This window comes from Pelecanus crispus, chromosome 20 (genome assembly GCF_030463565.1).
Source record: "Pelecanus crispus isolate bPelCri1 chromosome 20, bPelCri1.pri, whole genome shotgun sequence".
NCBI classification, from domain to species: domain Eukaryota; kingdom Metazoa; phylum Chordata; class Aves; order Pelecaniformes; family Pelecanidae; genus Pelecanus; species Pelecanus crispus.
In genome coordinates, this window is record NC_134662.1 from 4,100,216 (window position 1) to 4,114,936 (window position 14,721).

The 14,721-nt window shown below is 47.0% G+C and overlaps 1 protein-coding gene across 4 annotated transcripts in view; it reads right to left on the minus strand.

The window, feature by feature from the left end:
• Nucleotides 1–14,721, minus strand: part of SBNO2 (strawberry notch homolog 2) — a 51,374-nt gene that overhangs the window by 20,033 nt on the left and 16,620 nt on the right. For all 4 annotated transcript variants that reach the window (XM_075723491.1, XM_075723492.1, XM_075723493.1 and 1 more), the window contains one exon: nt 4,504–4,668. In XM_075723491.1, coding sequence (XP_075579606.1) covers nt 4,504–4,668 — 165 coding nt within the window. The remainder of the gene's footprint in view (nt 1–4,503; nt 4,669–14,721) is intronic.

Below are 14,721 nucleotides of genomic sequence, written 5' to 3' on the forward strand. Positions count from 1 at the left end.
GCTCCCAAGACACTCCTAGCTGGGAAGGCACAATTGAGGAGATCCTTTTTCTGCCCCCACGCAAACAAAATCACACTGGAATTTCCCGACAGTGAGCAAGGTCAAGCCAGCAGGTCATGGCATCCAAAGTAATCAGCAACTCCAGAAGCAGCACTACTTCAAGTTTATAGCCTGCGAAGAGTGCCAGACTTACAGAGAGACCCATGCTCCACCAGCAGAAGTGAAAGATGGGAAGTCCTTAAGCGTAAACACTCCGATTATTTCCTTTTTAAAAATTAAAAAAAAAAGAAAGAAAGAAAAAAACACCCTCCGTTACTGGAAGCCTGAGTCAGAATTACCAGAAGGAAGCTGGACGGAAGAGCTATTTTCAGTGCCAACAAATCTGGAGAGCAGGTGAAACATCTCCACCTACAAATCTGAGCTCAATATAAAAGTTGTTTCTTAGGCAAGAGAAAGGCCCAGATCCGCTGGAACAGGAGGACACGCGTCGCTCAGTTCTAGCAGTGGAAAGTTAATGCAGGCCTGGTTTTGCATCACCCAATCTTCAAAGTATAAATCCCTGCTATCCCAGTTCAGCAACGTGGCTTTGGCTCACAGCATTTCACCTCAGGTATTGCAAAGGAAGTGACAGAATCCTTGGTTGTTTGGGGCACTGAAAAACTAACTGCATAGCTGAGAATATGCTGTGAGGGCCAGTCCAGGTGGGACCAGGAGCTACAGTGGGCGATACACTATCACCCTGCCCCAGACTGAACTTGTACAATTCCTTCCTTTCTCTACTCTTGCTCACCTCCCAGTTTGATTTTCTCTTTCCTCTGTGCTACATATCTAAAAATATTAACGTAAGAGGCATACCCAGCGTCCGTGAGAACACTGGGATGTAAGCAGGAGAGAGACTCATTCAGTAAAGCCGCTGACAGTTGCACAATCAAAGACTCGGTCTTACTCCATTTCTTTCCTCTTTGCGTTATTCTCCGTTTTGCCCCATCTTGCCGTGACTTCCATGGGAAAAGAAACAGTCACATCTGGCCGATGAGCCAACTCCCCTCTGCATAAATTCATTCACTACGTATTGAGCGAGGAGAAGGATGTTCACATTTCTCAAGTGCTGTGAATGAGTTAGACAGAAAAAACTACATCAGCAGCTCACAAAAATTCTAGGTACAGGCTTCAGAGGCAGGGCTTTGCTTCCCCAATCTTAAAAACACTGTAAACTCATGAGATGGTTGTGAGAAAACACAATGGATTACATGAACTATTTTTAAAAGGTATTTCACAACTTCATTACGAATGAAGCAAGTGTGTTTTTTCTGCTAACTTCTGCAAATATTTAACAGTGTAGTAGCTCTTCCCTCCATGCCCACTTCTGAAATGATAAACAGAGCCAACCTGTTACATACGTCTCCTTTCTTTATGGATAACAGCTCTCTCTGCACGGGCACATGAAGGCAGCTCTGTGCCCAGCCATTTCCTCTTCAACCACAAACACTCCACCTAAAGCTTCAGCACCGGGCACTTGAGATAAGGGTTTCTTGGTAAGCTGAACAGTTGTTCAGCATTGCGCAGGCTCACTGTGACGCCTTTCTCCCATTTTGCTCTGCCCCCCTTTCTGTAATCCCATTTCCCCACTGCTAGTGACAGCAGATAGAAAGAAGAGGGAAAGCTAAAATACAGATACAGTCTTTTCCACACTGTACCTTCAAATTGCTACACACAGAAGACAGTTCATTTTTTTTCTTTTTTAAAGAGGACAAGGTACAAGGCCATTCTTGTACCTGGGATCTACACGTGGGTCTCGCATGCAGGACGCACCCAGCTTCACTTACGAGACGTCCCACGTATCAGAGGTGTTTAGAGATTGCTGTTTCTGCTCCGCCTGAATCTCCAAGACTGAAATTCTGTCTCAGTAAATTAACTACTGTCCTGACAACACCGTGCAAGGGTAAAAGCTGACTACACAGCTACAACCGATTGGATGTATTGTATCCAAACGCATGAGGACTGAATTTGCCTGGGTTACAGACGGTGTAAAGTGACCGACGTCCAGTTTTGTACTGTGGTCTAGTAACTGCTCCGGCTACTCAAAAGCCAAAATTCCTGCCATTTTATGGAAAATGATGGCTGTGTAATGATGTGGGAAGGGACAGGGAAAGATTATCTAAATCACTTGTATACTGGTGCAGGATATCAGCAAAGTCTCCATCCTGTACTGAATGTTACAGTAAGGAACATTTTGTTCGGCACTGCCTCGAGATTTTGCAATCTCATTTGCCTCCTTTAACAACAACAAAAAAAGAATATTTGAAATTCAGGTAATCAAACAGTTGCCAATCATGAGTCAGTCTGACAATCCATTTACCTAGCGCCCTGTGAGTTACCACCTCCCATGCAAAAATGAAACTGAAATCTCCTAAGAGGTACTTAACTGTCACGAAATGTCAAACTTGGTAAAATAAAAACACCAAAAAAGCAACCACCCCCCCCAACCACCTCTATATTCAGAAAACAAAGCTAAGACAACGTTTAAAATAGCTAGAGATTCTTTTCAAAAGGAAATCGTTTATAAATGGAATTCCAAGGCGTTAATTGGCCTTATCTGAACCTAAGTGCTCTGCAGGACAAGAAGGGGTGAGGGGAGGACGTGAAGAACAGCATGCAACAAGACAGGAGACGGCTGCTCTGCTATGGTCAGACAAGTTAGTCTCACAGTTACAGGACACATATTTGTTTCTCACTTGCATTCTTTATGCTGCATTTAGAACAGCTTTTCCCACTAAGTTTTTTGCTGTCTACTCCACAGTCACAAAACTACAAGCTTTTTTAGGCATCGAGTATCTCGACCAGAGTTCACATGTTTAGGAATAGGACACCACGGAACTATTTCTGTAGTGATTTAGGCTGCTATATAAAAAACCCAATAATAATAGGAGACTAGAAGTAATAAGGCACATGCCTTCTCTGTCTTGGGGGATGTATCTGTTTTCTAGCTTTTTTAATCATCCGGTTTACAAGCCTGTGATGTCTTCAGCCATTTCTTTGGTTCAAATAGCTCAGCTCTCTTCCCGCTGTCTCAAACTTCAAGTTCAAACTGGTCCAAAGTTACCAGGCTGTGTGCGGATTGCCTGTGCAGCCCTCGCTGCCAGTGCAGCGGCGTGGCCCTTGATCTGCAACACATTTATCCACGGGAAGGAGGGCAGTGGTATTCTCTGCCTCCAATTACAGGCAGGCTGAGGGCCAAGCAGACGCTGCAAAGGTCTATAAAGGTGATCAAATCTCACCGATTTCAGCAAGAGCTCAGGTGTCTGATTTGAGGATCTGCACGAACGGCCTAAGATCTCGCCGAAATTCTAAGGCAGAGAGGAGCTTTGATTACCCACGTCCCAGGCCAGCAGCCTTGCCACCAAGCCACACTCCTTCAACACCAACCTGTCACTGAGCTACACAGCAGCATCATTTCAAAGCAGAACTGCTGCCGAGACTCTTATTTCCAAGCTGTGAGAAACAGCCAGCATGCATCATGGAAATACAGTCAGACACACTACTAACTGCAAAATGCAGCCTCTAAAAACACGACAGAACCTCAAAATACAACAGTGACTAAAGTACAGGCATGCCAGATTCCCCTTCTGGGCATTCATGTTGAAAGTTTTTCCCCTCACAATCTTCATAAGACGATGACCTACAAAGGAAACCTACTGCACGGCTGGGCATCCACTGTGAGAGCTGACATCTAGAGATTCAGCAGATGTGTGTGATATCGGTTCCACCAACAACCAAAGCTGGTGCCTTCCCATAGCAACTGATACCAGGTTGTGCAATAGTGAGTAATCAGTCCCAACGGATGAGGAAAAACAGATGGCAGAAGGCTGGTAAAAATGCACAGAACCACATGTTGCTGTGGGACTGCCGGGAGATCACACGCCCAGGAAAACTCAGAGATGTAAAAGCTTGCAGGGACTTGGACTCAAAAAAGTAAACACAAATGGTTAGTCTTAAGTTGAGACAGGGTTTTTTTTAATCATTGTTACTAAAATATTTGCCATGGAGAATAAACAAATGGTAGTGGCTGCTGCTGGGGACAGTTAATGATCTACCTCACGCTTTTTTTCCTTGAGTCCATCTCTTCAGCACTCCTGAGCGTCCCATCGCAGGCCACCCTGGACCTGCTGAATGTTTTGGGGATACATCTTCCTCGTGATGCACCTACCTGCCACAGCTGTCAGAAGAAAGAGCTAGTGCCTGCACCACACTCTGAAAGAGTGCATGTACCCCTTTGAGGACGTCCGGGTTCTCTCCTGCTTCCAGGAGACTAAAGTATGTGTAATCACTTCACCCCTTCCCTCCTCAAGTGAAGTTGGTAATAGCGAAACAACATCATCATACAGCAACTTCACCCCTGTAGGGAATTGGGTTAGTTTCTTAATTTCTTGGTGAAAACACCACGGGATGAAGCCTGAGGTATTTACTGTCTGATGGGGAGGATAGAAGAGGAGCAGCCTGTACCTCTATTTGGTTCTGCTGCGGCGTGTTTACATCCCATAGTGTTGGCACGTGGTTCAGACTATCGGCAGGCAAGAAGTCCTTCGGATCTGCAATGTCAGAGAGGGAATCCGCAGGGGACGAGAAGAGGGAGTTGTTGTTGGAGAGCTCATCGAGGTATGAAGAATCCTGAAATGGAGAAATGACCACAGTTAGAGGACGCAGGATGAGAAGACCAGCGAGCTCCTTTCTCACACCTACTCATCCAGGAAGTTTTAATTTCTTAGTATTAAATGAGCAGCTCCATTACTTCATGCTCCACAAAACTTCGAAATTAACTTGTAAATGAGGATGTGCTCTAAGCAGCTGTTTTAAAACCTCAGTTTCCTGAAAAAGTAGGAAGAACACTGACTGGACAGAAGTGCTGGTACACATTCAAGGCTAACAGACTGTGCACATCTCCACGTACAAGAGTGGAAGAAAGAGGAGTGTTGAACAAGACATCAGTCACCTCAACTTTGTGTTTGATTAAAAAGACTGCTGAGCGGTGAAAAGTCCTCAGCCTAACACCCAAAGGACTCAAGTATTTCATTTACACACAGAAGCCCACAGAATACCAGCTCCACCTGACGATGACACAGCTGTTTAATTGCAATTTATAACACAGCAATACCTGGAGGCTTTGGAAAAAATTAGTCTCCTCATGCCAGGTTCTGCACAAACAAGGCTGCCAGGAGCAGGGGGGAAGGAGCACTAGTGTCATCTAAATTTGCATCTAGATAAATCTTGGTAAATCTACCAATCCTTTTCCCAAGGGCATGCCTCAGTCTGGACAAGAAGGGAATGTGCTTCAGTGATGAGGATGGGGCTCTGCCCTTGCTCTTTTTCTGGTGCCTATGCTGAGACAGCTTACAATTGTTTTATTTTGTGCCAGCCCAGTGATGATGTTGGTTTGAGTCATGCGGACTCTAGCTCAGAAAGAGCCTTCAGTCCCCTCCCTATCATCAATCCCTTGTCTGTTTTTTCAAATTTCAGGTGGCAAGAACTGACAGCCAAAAAGCACTTCTTGCGCTACATCCTTAGCTCTGGCACAGATGACTGCACCTTCCGTGACTCCAACACATCCCCTCAGCTCTCCTTCCACATCAAATACCACTTTCAAACTTTTTCAAAGCAGAAAAACTTTGTCTGCTGTTTCCTGAAGAGCAACGTACTTCAAAACACACTCCAGCACACAGGTCCTGCTGGAGACGTGCCTCTATCCCAAAGGAATATGCAGACAGACCAACAGGTCTTTCTTGGTGCCCCATAGGACTCTGCCAACACAAATCAGTTTTGTGGTTCTTCACAAGGGTCAGGTTTGTCAGTACACAGCCAGCTCAAGCTCTCCGCTACGCCAGATAACCAAATGAGTGCGATAATACCGCAGGACGGCTGCCAGGAGAGCCGCAGTGTCTGATATGAGGAGAAATAGCTGTTCATTTCCAGTCAAGGGCCAATTTCCTACTACAAGGCAGAAAGGCAGCCAAAGATTTTTTAAAAGTCACTTAGCCCTGCCTGACATAAAATCATGAACAGCTGAGCCTGCCTGCGTTATTCCTAAGGGCTTCGGGCCAAGAGTTGGGTCAGACTCGCCCCCCGATTGCTATCAAAAGTTATGTTTTTGCGGTGTTCAAAGCCATCGGGACACGTTCCCTTCACCTTCTTCCCAGATATGTCTTGTTTGGCACCCAAGACGACAGTCGCTGCTCCGAAGCCATAGGTGCAGGCGCTGGCAGCTGTGCGAGAGCACCGATGCACTAAAGCGAGGGCAAGCAGTAACAGGGATTGCAGGCATGGCGTGTAAAGTTTGTATTTGTCAAAAACCAACCAGGGGGACCAAAAGGCTCAAGGAGAAAGGGCTGTTTGTCAGGCTGTGCTCCCAGGGCAGTACTGCTCTGCAGGACACCCTCCTGCTAGCACCAGGTACTTGTGCTCATGTGTGACACCGCTGCTGTCAGCCCAACAGCAGACGCACAGCGTTTCCTGTGCAGCACTTACTCTTGATATTTCTACAGCTATTTTAGGATTGCTCAGAAACCAAGGCTTTTCAGAGACTGAAGCAGGCACCTAGATTTATCATCTTGGAATTAAGTGATCTCTGGAAATGGGGCTCTGTTTCACACTCAAGAAAGCAGGAAAGCACTTGAGTAAATATAGCATTTCTTGGCCAGAGCAAGTGTCTAGTGCATACTGCAGGAACCTGTCTGTCTACTTCCCACAGCTTTAAGCTCTTGATCTAGAGTACTGTATGGGCAGTGTATGTGGGATTCAAGCTAACATGGTTCATGCTATTGAGATTTCCTCCCCCCGCCATTAACTCCCACCTCCCAAGGTCTGCAGCCTCTCTCAACCTTCCAGTCCCCTGCAGAGACACTTGCCGATTACCTCGAACCCTTGTGCTGCTGAACCAAGCCATCACCTCCCCTTGCTGTCCTCACCACCCTTCTGCTTCCTCCTCTGGACTCAAGATCCCACGAACAAGCGCTGCGGGAGTTCAACGATCTACAACCCTGTGCTACCACACCTCTTCAGATCCAACCGGGACGTGGGTAAAGCAGAGAGCATTGACATCTGGGCTTAGGAAGAGAGTTTGACGATTCACCTAATACTAGTCTCTCATATTACGCCTGGTATAAAACAGCTTAGATCAATTTTGTAGCAACTCTTCCGGCCTGCAGAAAGGAGGGAGAGAGAGATGGACAGGCAGATGGAGCTCCTTCACCCGTCTGCTCTGGTACCTGATACACTGGACTTAGGCAGCAGTCAGATGACCCGAAGCAGCTGGAAACTCCACTTGGGGTGTCTGACAGTCCAGATACTACACAGAGGATAAATACAGACTGATATCAAGAGGCTCATAAGAACTGCTTTGAAGAAGTTTCTTTCAAAGCCCAGCACTCGAAGCAACAGCTATTATCTTCTTTGAGTACCCACCACAACACAGTGACACAAACAGCTCGAGATGGACCTGGAACTACAACACTCCCACTCGAAATCTGTGATGGTACAAGTGCTTTGTCCACAGGCAATGAACAATGCAGACGTGCTAACTTTTCACGGGTGCCTGAGGAGATCCTGAATGCCAAACTAAAAAAAGCACACCTCGGGCCCGGCCACCTTGCACATGTCACACGATGTTCAGCAGGCAGGAGGAAGAGCAGAAGCTTGCTCCCAACAAGCCCTCAGAGCTCAGCTCACTTGAGGAGGTGCAAGAACTAGTTCCTATTCATAACACGCAAGAGGAGGCATCATCATCCTTGATGTGAAATCTAAAAGACGAAAGGCATTTATTATAATCTGCATGCTGAGAGGAGAAGCACGTTTTTCCTCTCTCAAGGACAGGCAAGCCTGGGAGATACCAAGCTACAGGCAAGAGAGCGCTAAACCAAAAGGCTGGAGTTGCACGGCAAACCCAGCTTTGTTTAGCCAGGGGGGGTGTGTTTTTTTCTTTTCATTATGAAAAACTTTGTCACATGGATCTACGTCGGCATTTGACAGCGTTTCAGTTGAGGGCTGCACCACCCAGGGACAGCGGCAGCAGCATCCCAAGGAGTTGGATGGTCTCAGATCCCCACCCGCTCTCATTGCTGAGCCACGGCGAGACGCTTCTGCGCAGGTTTTATTCATTTGCAAATACCACCGGCAGAAATGGGTTCAGGAGGAAACGCCTGCAAACACATAGGCATGGCAACAGGAAGGCTGTAGAGCAGACTAGAGTGGCCATTGCTCATTAGGGTTCCGAAGAGAGGAAAGCGCTGGGCTGGAATAGCAACGGGACATGTGAAAGCACCGTGACACAACCCAAGATACCCCGGCAAGTGCCCTCCGCCTTCCTGACCCCAGCCCCTTCAATCCCCCAGCGAAGGCTCCAGCCCCACCATCTCCACCACCGCTCCCCTCTGCTCGGGGCACTGGACTGAAATGGGAAGAGGAAATCAGCCGCCAAGTCAGAGGGAGGAAAACATTAGTCCTGGAAATTACTTCAGTGAGCCCATCCTCTTGCAGTATTATGAGGCATTAGTCACAAACTTTCAGAGTCTCCCATTTGTCTTACGTATTTACATTATCTAAAGAGCACTAAAACTGGTAACGTGGTAGATCCCCGCCCTGAATAGCTTACAGCGCAACCCCAGTAAATTAGACCTGCTTATATACAAAACGTAGTGTAGTAGTTTAATACAAGGCCATACTGATAACTACGACCTGTGTCGTTATAAACCATGCCTTGACTAATTACTCCACTGGTTTATATGGAGCAAAGAGGAGCAGCTACCTGAATCTCCTCAAGGGAAAGGAAGGATCATCGCCTAAACCATCGGCTCATGAAAAAAGAGAGTGAGCAAAAGGTCTCCTTTCCTCAACAGAATACAGTCACTGTCAGACCCACTGATGCTGATGCCAGCTACAGCTGATCCCAGCCAGAAGAGACCCTCAGCCGAAAGGTGCCAAGCCCCCGACGTGCAGACAGAAGCAGCTGAAAAGGAGATGAAGACATTGGGGGTAGAAGAGCTGGCCCAAGAAACCATGAAGAGCGAGAAGGTTACAGGTGCAGCAAGCGCTGGAAAGGGGCGATGAGACGAGGGGAGGGACTGCAAAGCCGGCTCCCAGATCGGGAAAGCGCCGCTTCTGCTTTTTGAACGGTCTGACGTGCTTGAAAAGCTGCTCAGTGAAATCGCTCCAGAGAGGTCACCCGTCTCAGTTGTCAGGATTTGAAGCAAGTTATTTTGTCCCTGTTTAAGACTGATTAATAAGAATTTTAAAATTTTCTCATTGGAAATAAGAGCTTTTTACAGTGATAGCGCTTATTTTATGTTCAGTGGAAGTCCAATTTCTCAACAGATAGAAGTTATCCCACAAGGCAGGATCTTTATTTCAAATGCTATTCTGCGACCATTCTCCACGTAAATCTTGTTTCTGGAATTAGGCTATTTGGTTTTGGGGGGGGTTGGGATTTTTTTTCTGGATTTTTTGGGTCCCCCCCCTCCAATTTAGCATAGCCTGCAACCAAAATCCAGACAGCACATTGCAGATCATCACCGGTAGGAAAATTTTACTGGAGGGGGCTGGCAGACCTGCTTTGCCTCCATCTCTTCAGCCTGCTTTGTTAAACACTCCTCTGCCCCAGGACAGCAAACACATGGGTGAAATGCTAGCTTGAAGATCTCAACCCCGAGTGCCGCGTCTCACAGCACAGACTTTTCCCAGTTTCTCCCGTTACAGAAAGACAGACACAAACAGAGAGCTTTAAGTCTGCTGTGAAAACACGGTTCAGAACTAACTGCTTGAGTCAGAGATGAAGTTTATAGAAGCCCACTATAAAATGGCAAAAGGGCGATTCCCTTACAGCAGGGTGACCGCTTAACAGAGAATTTTATAAGGGGTCAACAGCCAGCTGATCCTGAGGCTATGCACAGCTGCTGGCTATGGGTCTCACCAGCATGTTCTTTTTTATTTACATTAAAGTGAAATAACATCAACATACTAGAACAGGAGATGGAGGATCACAAATCATTGTCTGGTCTTCATATCAGCAGATGCTCTAGTGAATAACTTGATAAATCAATGATAATCATTTGCTGGGCTTCTAAACAGTGAGTGCAAATGAATAGCCAGTTGATGCTACTATGGCACACTACTTCTATCATTATCCCAAAACAGAAAAGCTATCAAAACCAAGAATTAACTCCCTAGAAAAGATCAGAAAAAAATCAGGGCGAAGCAACCCAAACACTTAACCTCCTTCCCCCAGCCACTGGAAACAGCTCAGTTCCTTTAGCCAAAACAAAGTCTTTGTTAAAAATAATGAAAGAACAGGTGAAGACTAAATACAGAAGAGACAGGCATCCTAAAAATATTTTTGACCATCAATATAAATCATTTATTTGCTCACAATCCAGACACAGAGGAAACAAATACTCCTTCTGCACAGCAACTACCCATTACTTTACTACATAGCACACAGCTGATAGGGTTTTTTTTTTTAAAAAGTATATATACACAGGCACACACAAACATACGTACATGAACAAAGCTATGCTGCCAGACAAAGAAAGATTTGGTGGCTCAAAAATCACAGATGAAGCAAATTATGTTTCAGGAAAGACAGAATCAAGAACTAAACAGCTGCAATGTAAGCAGTCAATCACTAAAAGAAAATCTTTTAGCTGCCAAAATCCGAAGTCTTTCTAAATATGGGGCAATAAAGTTGCAGTCTTAAGGGTTCAGTACTCTGGCTGGCAAGCTGTTCCCTTGCTTTTCTGTACCCAGCATCTGGTTTAAAAATAAAACTCCTGAAAGCTATCACGACTACATAAACACACCAATCAATTCTCCACAGAGCTCCTCTTCCTCCAAGTTTTGCAGTTAGCGACCAAGTTCTAACTGACAGGAACAGTCTCCAAGTACCACACGTTTCAGCAAAACACAGATCAAATCTTCAGCACAGTAAATCTGCTCCCACTGCTTTGCATCAAGAGTCATCGCCCCTAAACCTCTGCTGCCATTGCAAAAATTAAGGGGGACACACAAGCCCGGGGGAGCAGCTGGAGCTGGCTACCCTTGCAAACAAAACACACCGGGAATTCCAAGGAGGAGGAAAAAAAAAAAAAAAAAAAAGAAAAATCAGGCATTACCTTGTAAAGAGATGGGAACTTTAGCCAGAACTGCATTTGGGACATTTTAAAACAGCATTCAGTTTGCTGTCGGCAGAGCAGGACGTGGATGAAGCAGCAAGGTGAGATTTTTCAGTATATAATGGAGAAAGGTCTTCATTCATGACCGCGACAGCAGCAACAGCCAGGAAGAGAGCTCATCAAGGGTTTTTAAAAATTAACATGCAGAGGAAAGGAGTGAAAATGGAGGAAAAAAGGACAGCCATACAGTGCGCCTGTCCTAAGCCTGTGGAAATTTGCATATAGTGTTTAGTCATGAAGGAGAGTGCTCTTACTTCCTCTAAGTACAAGGGCTGACTTTCAGGAAATGATGCCTGCTTGGTAAGTCAGTGAAATTACTGGCAATGCGATGAGAATTACTGTATGTGGTGTAATTTAACCACAGATACACTGTAAACAAAGCTGTGCTCCGCGGCGGCGTGGCCAGACACGGGGCTGGAGAGGTCCGGGCAGGAGCCTGGCTCCCTCGCCTCGTCCAGCAAGGAAAACACCAGTGCTTCCCCCACAGAAGCCCCTGCCCTCCTGATTTCAGGGACTCGGATGAAGTAATCAAGCTGAAAAAGATTATGAGAAGTATTCACAGCTCCCCCCCCCCCCCCCCAAGAGCCATGTGCTTTCTTTTGTCTTCAGTATCTGCCCCACCCCAAGCATTGCAATTAGAGAATAAGAAGGAGTAGCCATTTTCTTAACTTTCTTTTCTAGATCATTGTGATTTTTCTGCGTCCAGGAACATTGCCTTCTAAGGCCTTCCCTTTTGACTTAACAGTTTTGGTAACAGAAATAAGCACCATTTCTGGTGGGGAAGGGAAAAAGGCACAAAAAAGGGACATCTAAGAGGGATTCAGTCATCGTAAGCTTAAGGAAAGTCTGCTCCAACACAGCCCGAGGCTGAAGGAGAAGTGAATTTGCCAGAGTACCCACCGCCATGCAGAAAAACCATGAGAATTCTTCTGTTTGCTTTGGGCGCAAGAGGTTCCTGTTTGCTCCTCGCTGGCACAGCCGGCGGCAGCGCCGGTGCCGGGCTCTGGCCGCGGGGTTAGTCCCCCCGCGCTCCCCGGGCTGCGCGCCCGGGCTGGACGCTGCACCGCTGCGTGTCCAGGAGCGCAGCTTCGGCAAGGCTCGGTGCTAAACGCTCTCGGGCAGCCGTGCCGCCAGAGAAGGGCAGGGAGAGGGACTCAACCTGGCCAGCAAAGCCGGCTCAGCGCGACCGCAGCCGTGCAGGTGCACACGCTGGGGACAGAGAGAGGAGCACCGGCTGCAGATCTCTCCATTCCTGCTCCGAGTCTTTTCACAGAACCACGGCACGGCTTCAAGCGAAACGCAGCTCATCGCCGTTCTGCGTTAGAGCCAGCGTTTGGTGCCTGCTGTCGTTGCTGATGCAAGGGCTCTTGCAGCCCCGTGCCGAGAACTGCTGGAAAATCCCACGTTGTGAGGCAATTCTCAAAAAAGAAAACTTTGGAGCAACAGAAGACAGCAAAGCCCCTCCCAGGCCTGCAAGAGATGAGAGCAGAAAATGAGGTGCTCTCCAACCCCTCTGAGAATCAGGAGACAAACCAGAGGGGGATAGTTTTGCTTTATGACATCTGGTGAGGAGGGAGGACCGGCCCCTGCAAGAAAGACACACTGGGTCCCGGGGCTAGGAAACCATCCGCAGGTGCTAAACCCACAACAGGGCTCATTTCCAAGGGCAGCTGAGTACATGGCACAACCAAGTGCAGCACAGGGGTTCCACAGGGATTAATACATTAATAGCCCTTAATAATGAGGATCCACATTCCATCATGCAAAACACCTGGTTCAGAAGAGTTTTTTCAACAAGCAAACGGGAAAGAAAAATCCCTTTCCCTCAGGCAGTCAGACTGCAGCCAGGGATGCCGGTGCCACGGTCGGAGCAAGCGAGGAAAGGGCAGCCCCAGCAGCCCTCGTCCCTCGCTGCTGGGCTCGGCCCGTTACCGGAGCACGTTCCACCTCCGGGTGAAGGCTGCGAGCAGCAGTTACGTGAGCGCTGCTGCAGAAGAGGCATTCTGCAGGAACTGTGGTGAAAATGAAGCATTTGGTTTCTGTGGGCAGCTGGTTTGGGGTGGAGAAAGGCAGTGGGTTTTCACTGCTGCTTTTATCTGAATTTGATTGTATTTAATTAGCTGGTAGTGCCCTGGAGCTTGGGATAGGTGCATTAATGATACATTTGAAGTGAAGAGACTAAATTCGTTTTTGAAATGTCTTAATTAGTGACTTGCTGGTGACTGCCTTGCTGTGTGCCCTTGATTAAACCACCACCCCTTGCCTGAGACTACCAAGGTCTTGCTATTTATGCAACCTTTAAAAAAAGCAGGTCGTTTATTTCCTCTTCCTTTTCTGTCCGTGGACAAATGGGGCAAAAAGTAGGCGACAAAACTGGACCGCCAAAAGGAAGCAAGACATATGACATTGTTATAGATAACCAGGACTGCTAAATTGATTTTGCAAGACCACAGTAATATAATCACAGAAGATAAGATAACCCACTGAGAAACCGCCACCTGGAATTTTAACAACCTGTCCTAGGGGAGAAGGCATGCCACAGCATTTCTGCTCTCCACAATTAATTCACGAACACGCATGCCAACAGACAGGGACAGGAAAGCAGAATTATTCCAGCACTCGCATTAATTTGACTTACCGTCTTCCAGCAAAACCTGAAATGCACAACCCAGTTAGTTACCTGGTTGGGTAACCTTCGCAGCATCCTCTGCCACCTCCTAAACACTGACCTACAGGACAGCTTCCTGAATGTGCTCACGGTTTCTTGAAAGCATGTGCTGAACTTCTAGGAAAGCACAGATACAAGTCGATATAGACTAATACACCTGCACAGGAGAAGACCTGGCAGCTCATCACCCTCACACAACCAAAGAGTTCAGCGCTAAATTTCCTGAAATACTTAGCTGCCAAAAGATGGGATATTCAGATGTGTCCAAGCACACTCCGGGCTCGGCTTCCTGACCCGGTGAGACGCTTGTGAAAAAAGCCACCAGGTCCCCGAAGGTCTCTGCAAGCCAAGCTGCTGGGTCCCATCCCATGCAAACAGGCAGCTGCACGCACGGGAGAGATACCTGGGCAGTGACTAGGATGTACCATCAGATCACAGCAACGTGTCTTGGAACAATAAGTCTAAGAGTAGCCAAAGGGTAGAAGAGTACTGAATATCTGCACATGCAGTTTGTCCTAACAAGGTTGGGTTGGGTTTTTTTTCAGAGGGATGAAAGATGGGAGAGAAAGACAAACCGTGCTTCACTTTTCCTGTTCCCATGACACAACTGGTTTCACCCAGCTGGGTGCAAGGCTTTGCTTTGCATTTTGGCTGTTTCAAGAACCAAGAGCCATTCCTGCCACGTACAGGGCAGCCTCTGCTCTAGTTTCAAAAGCGAGCAAGAGGAAGCAAGGTGCACAGCGAGCGACTGCACTGAGAGGCTTTGACAAGTTGGAGACCACAAATGGTTTATTTTTAAAACAGGCACTAAGAACAATGGTAACGAAGCAGCTGGTAGGT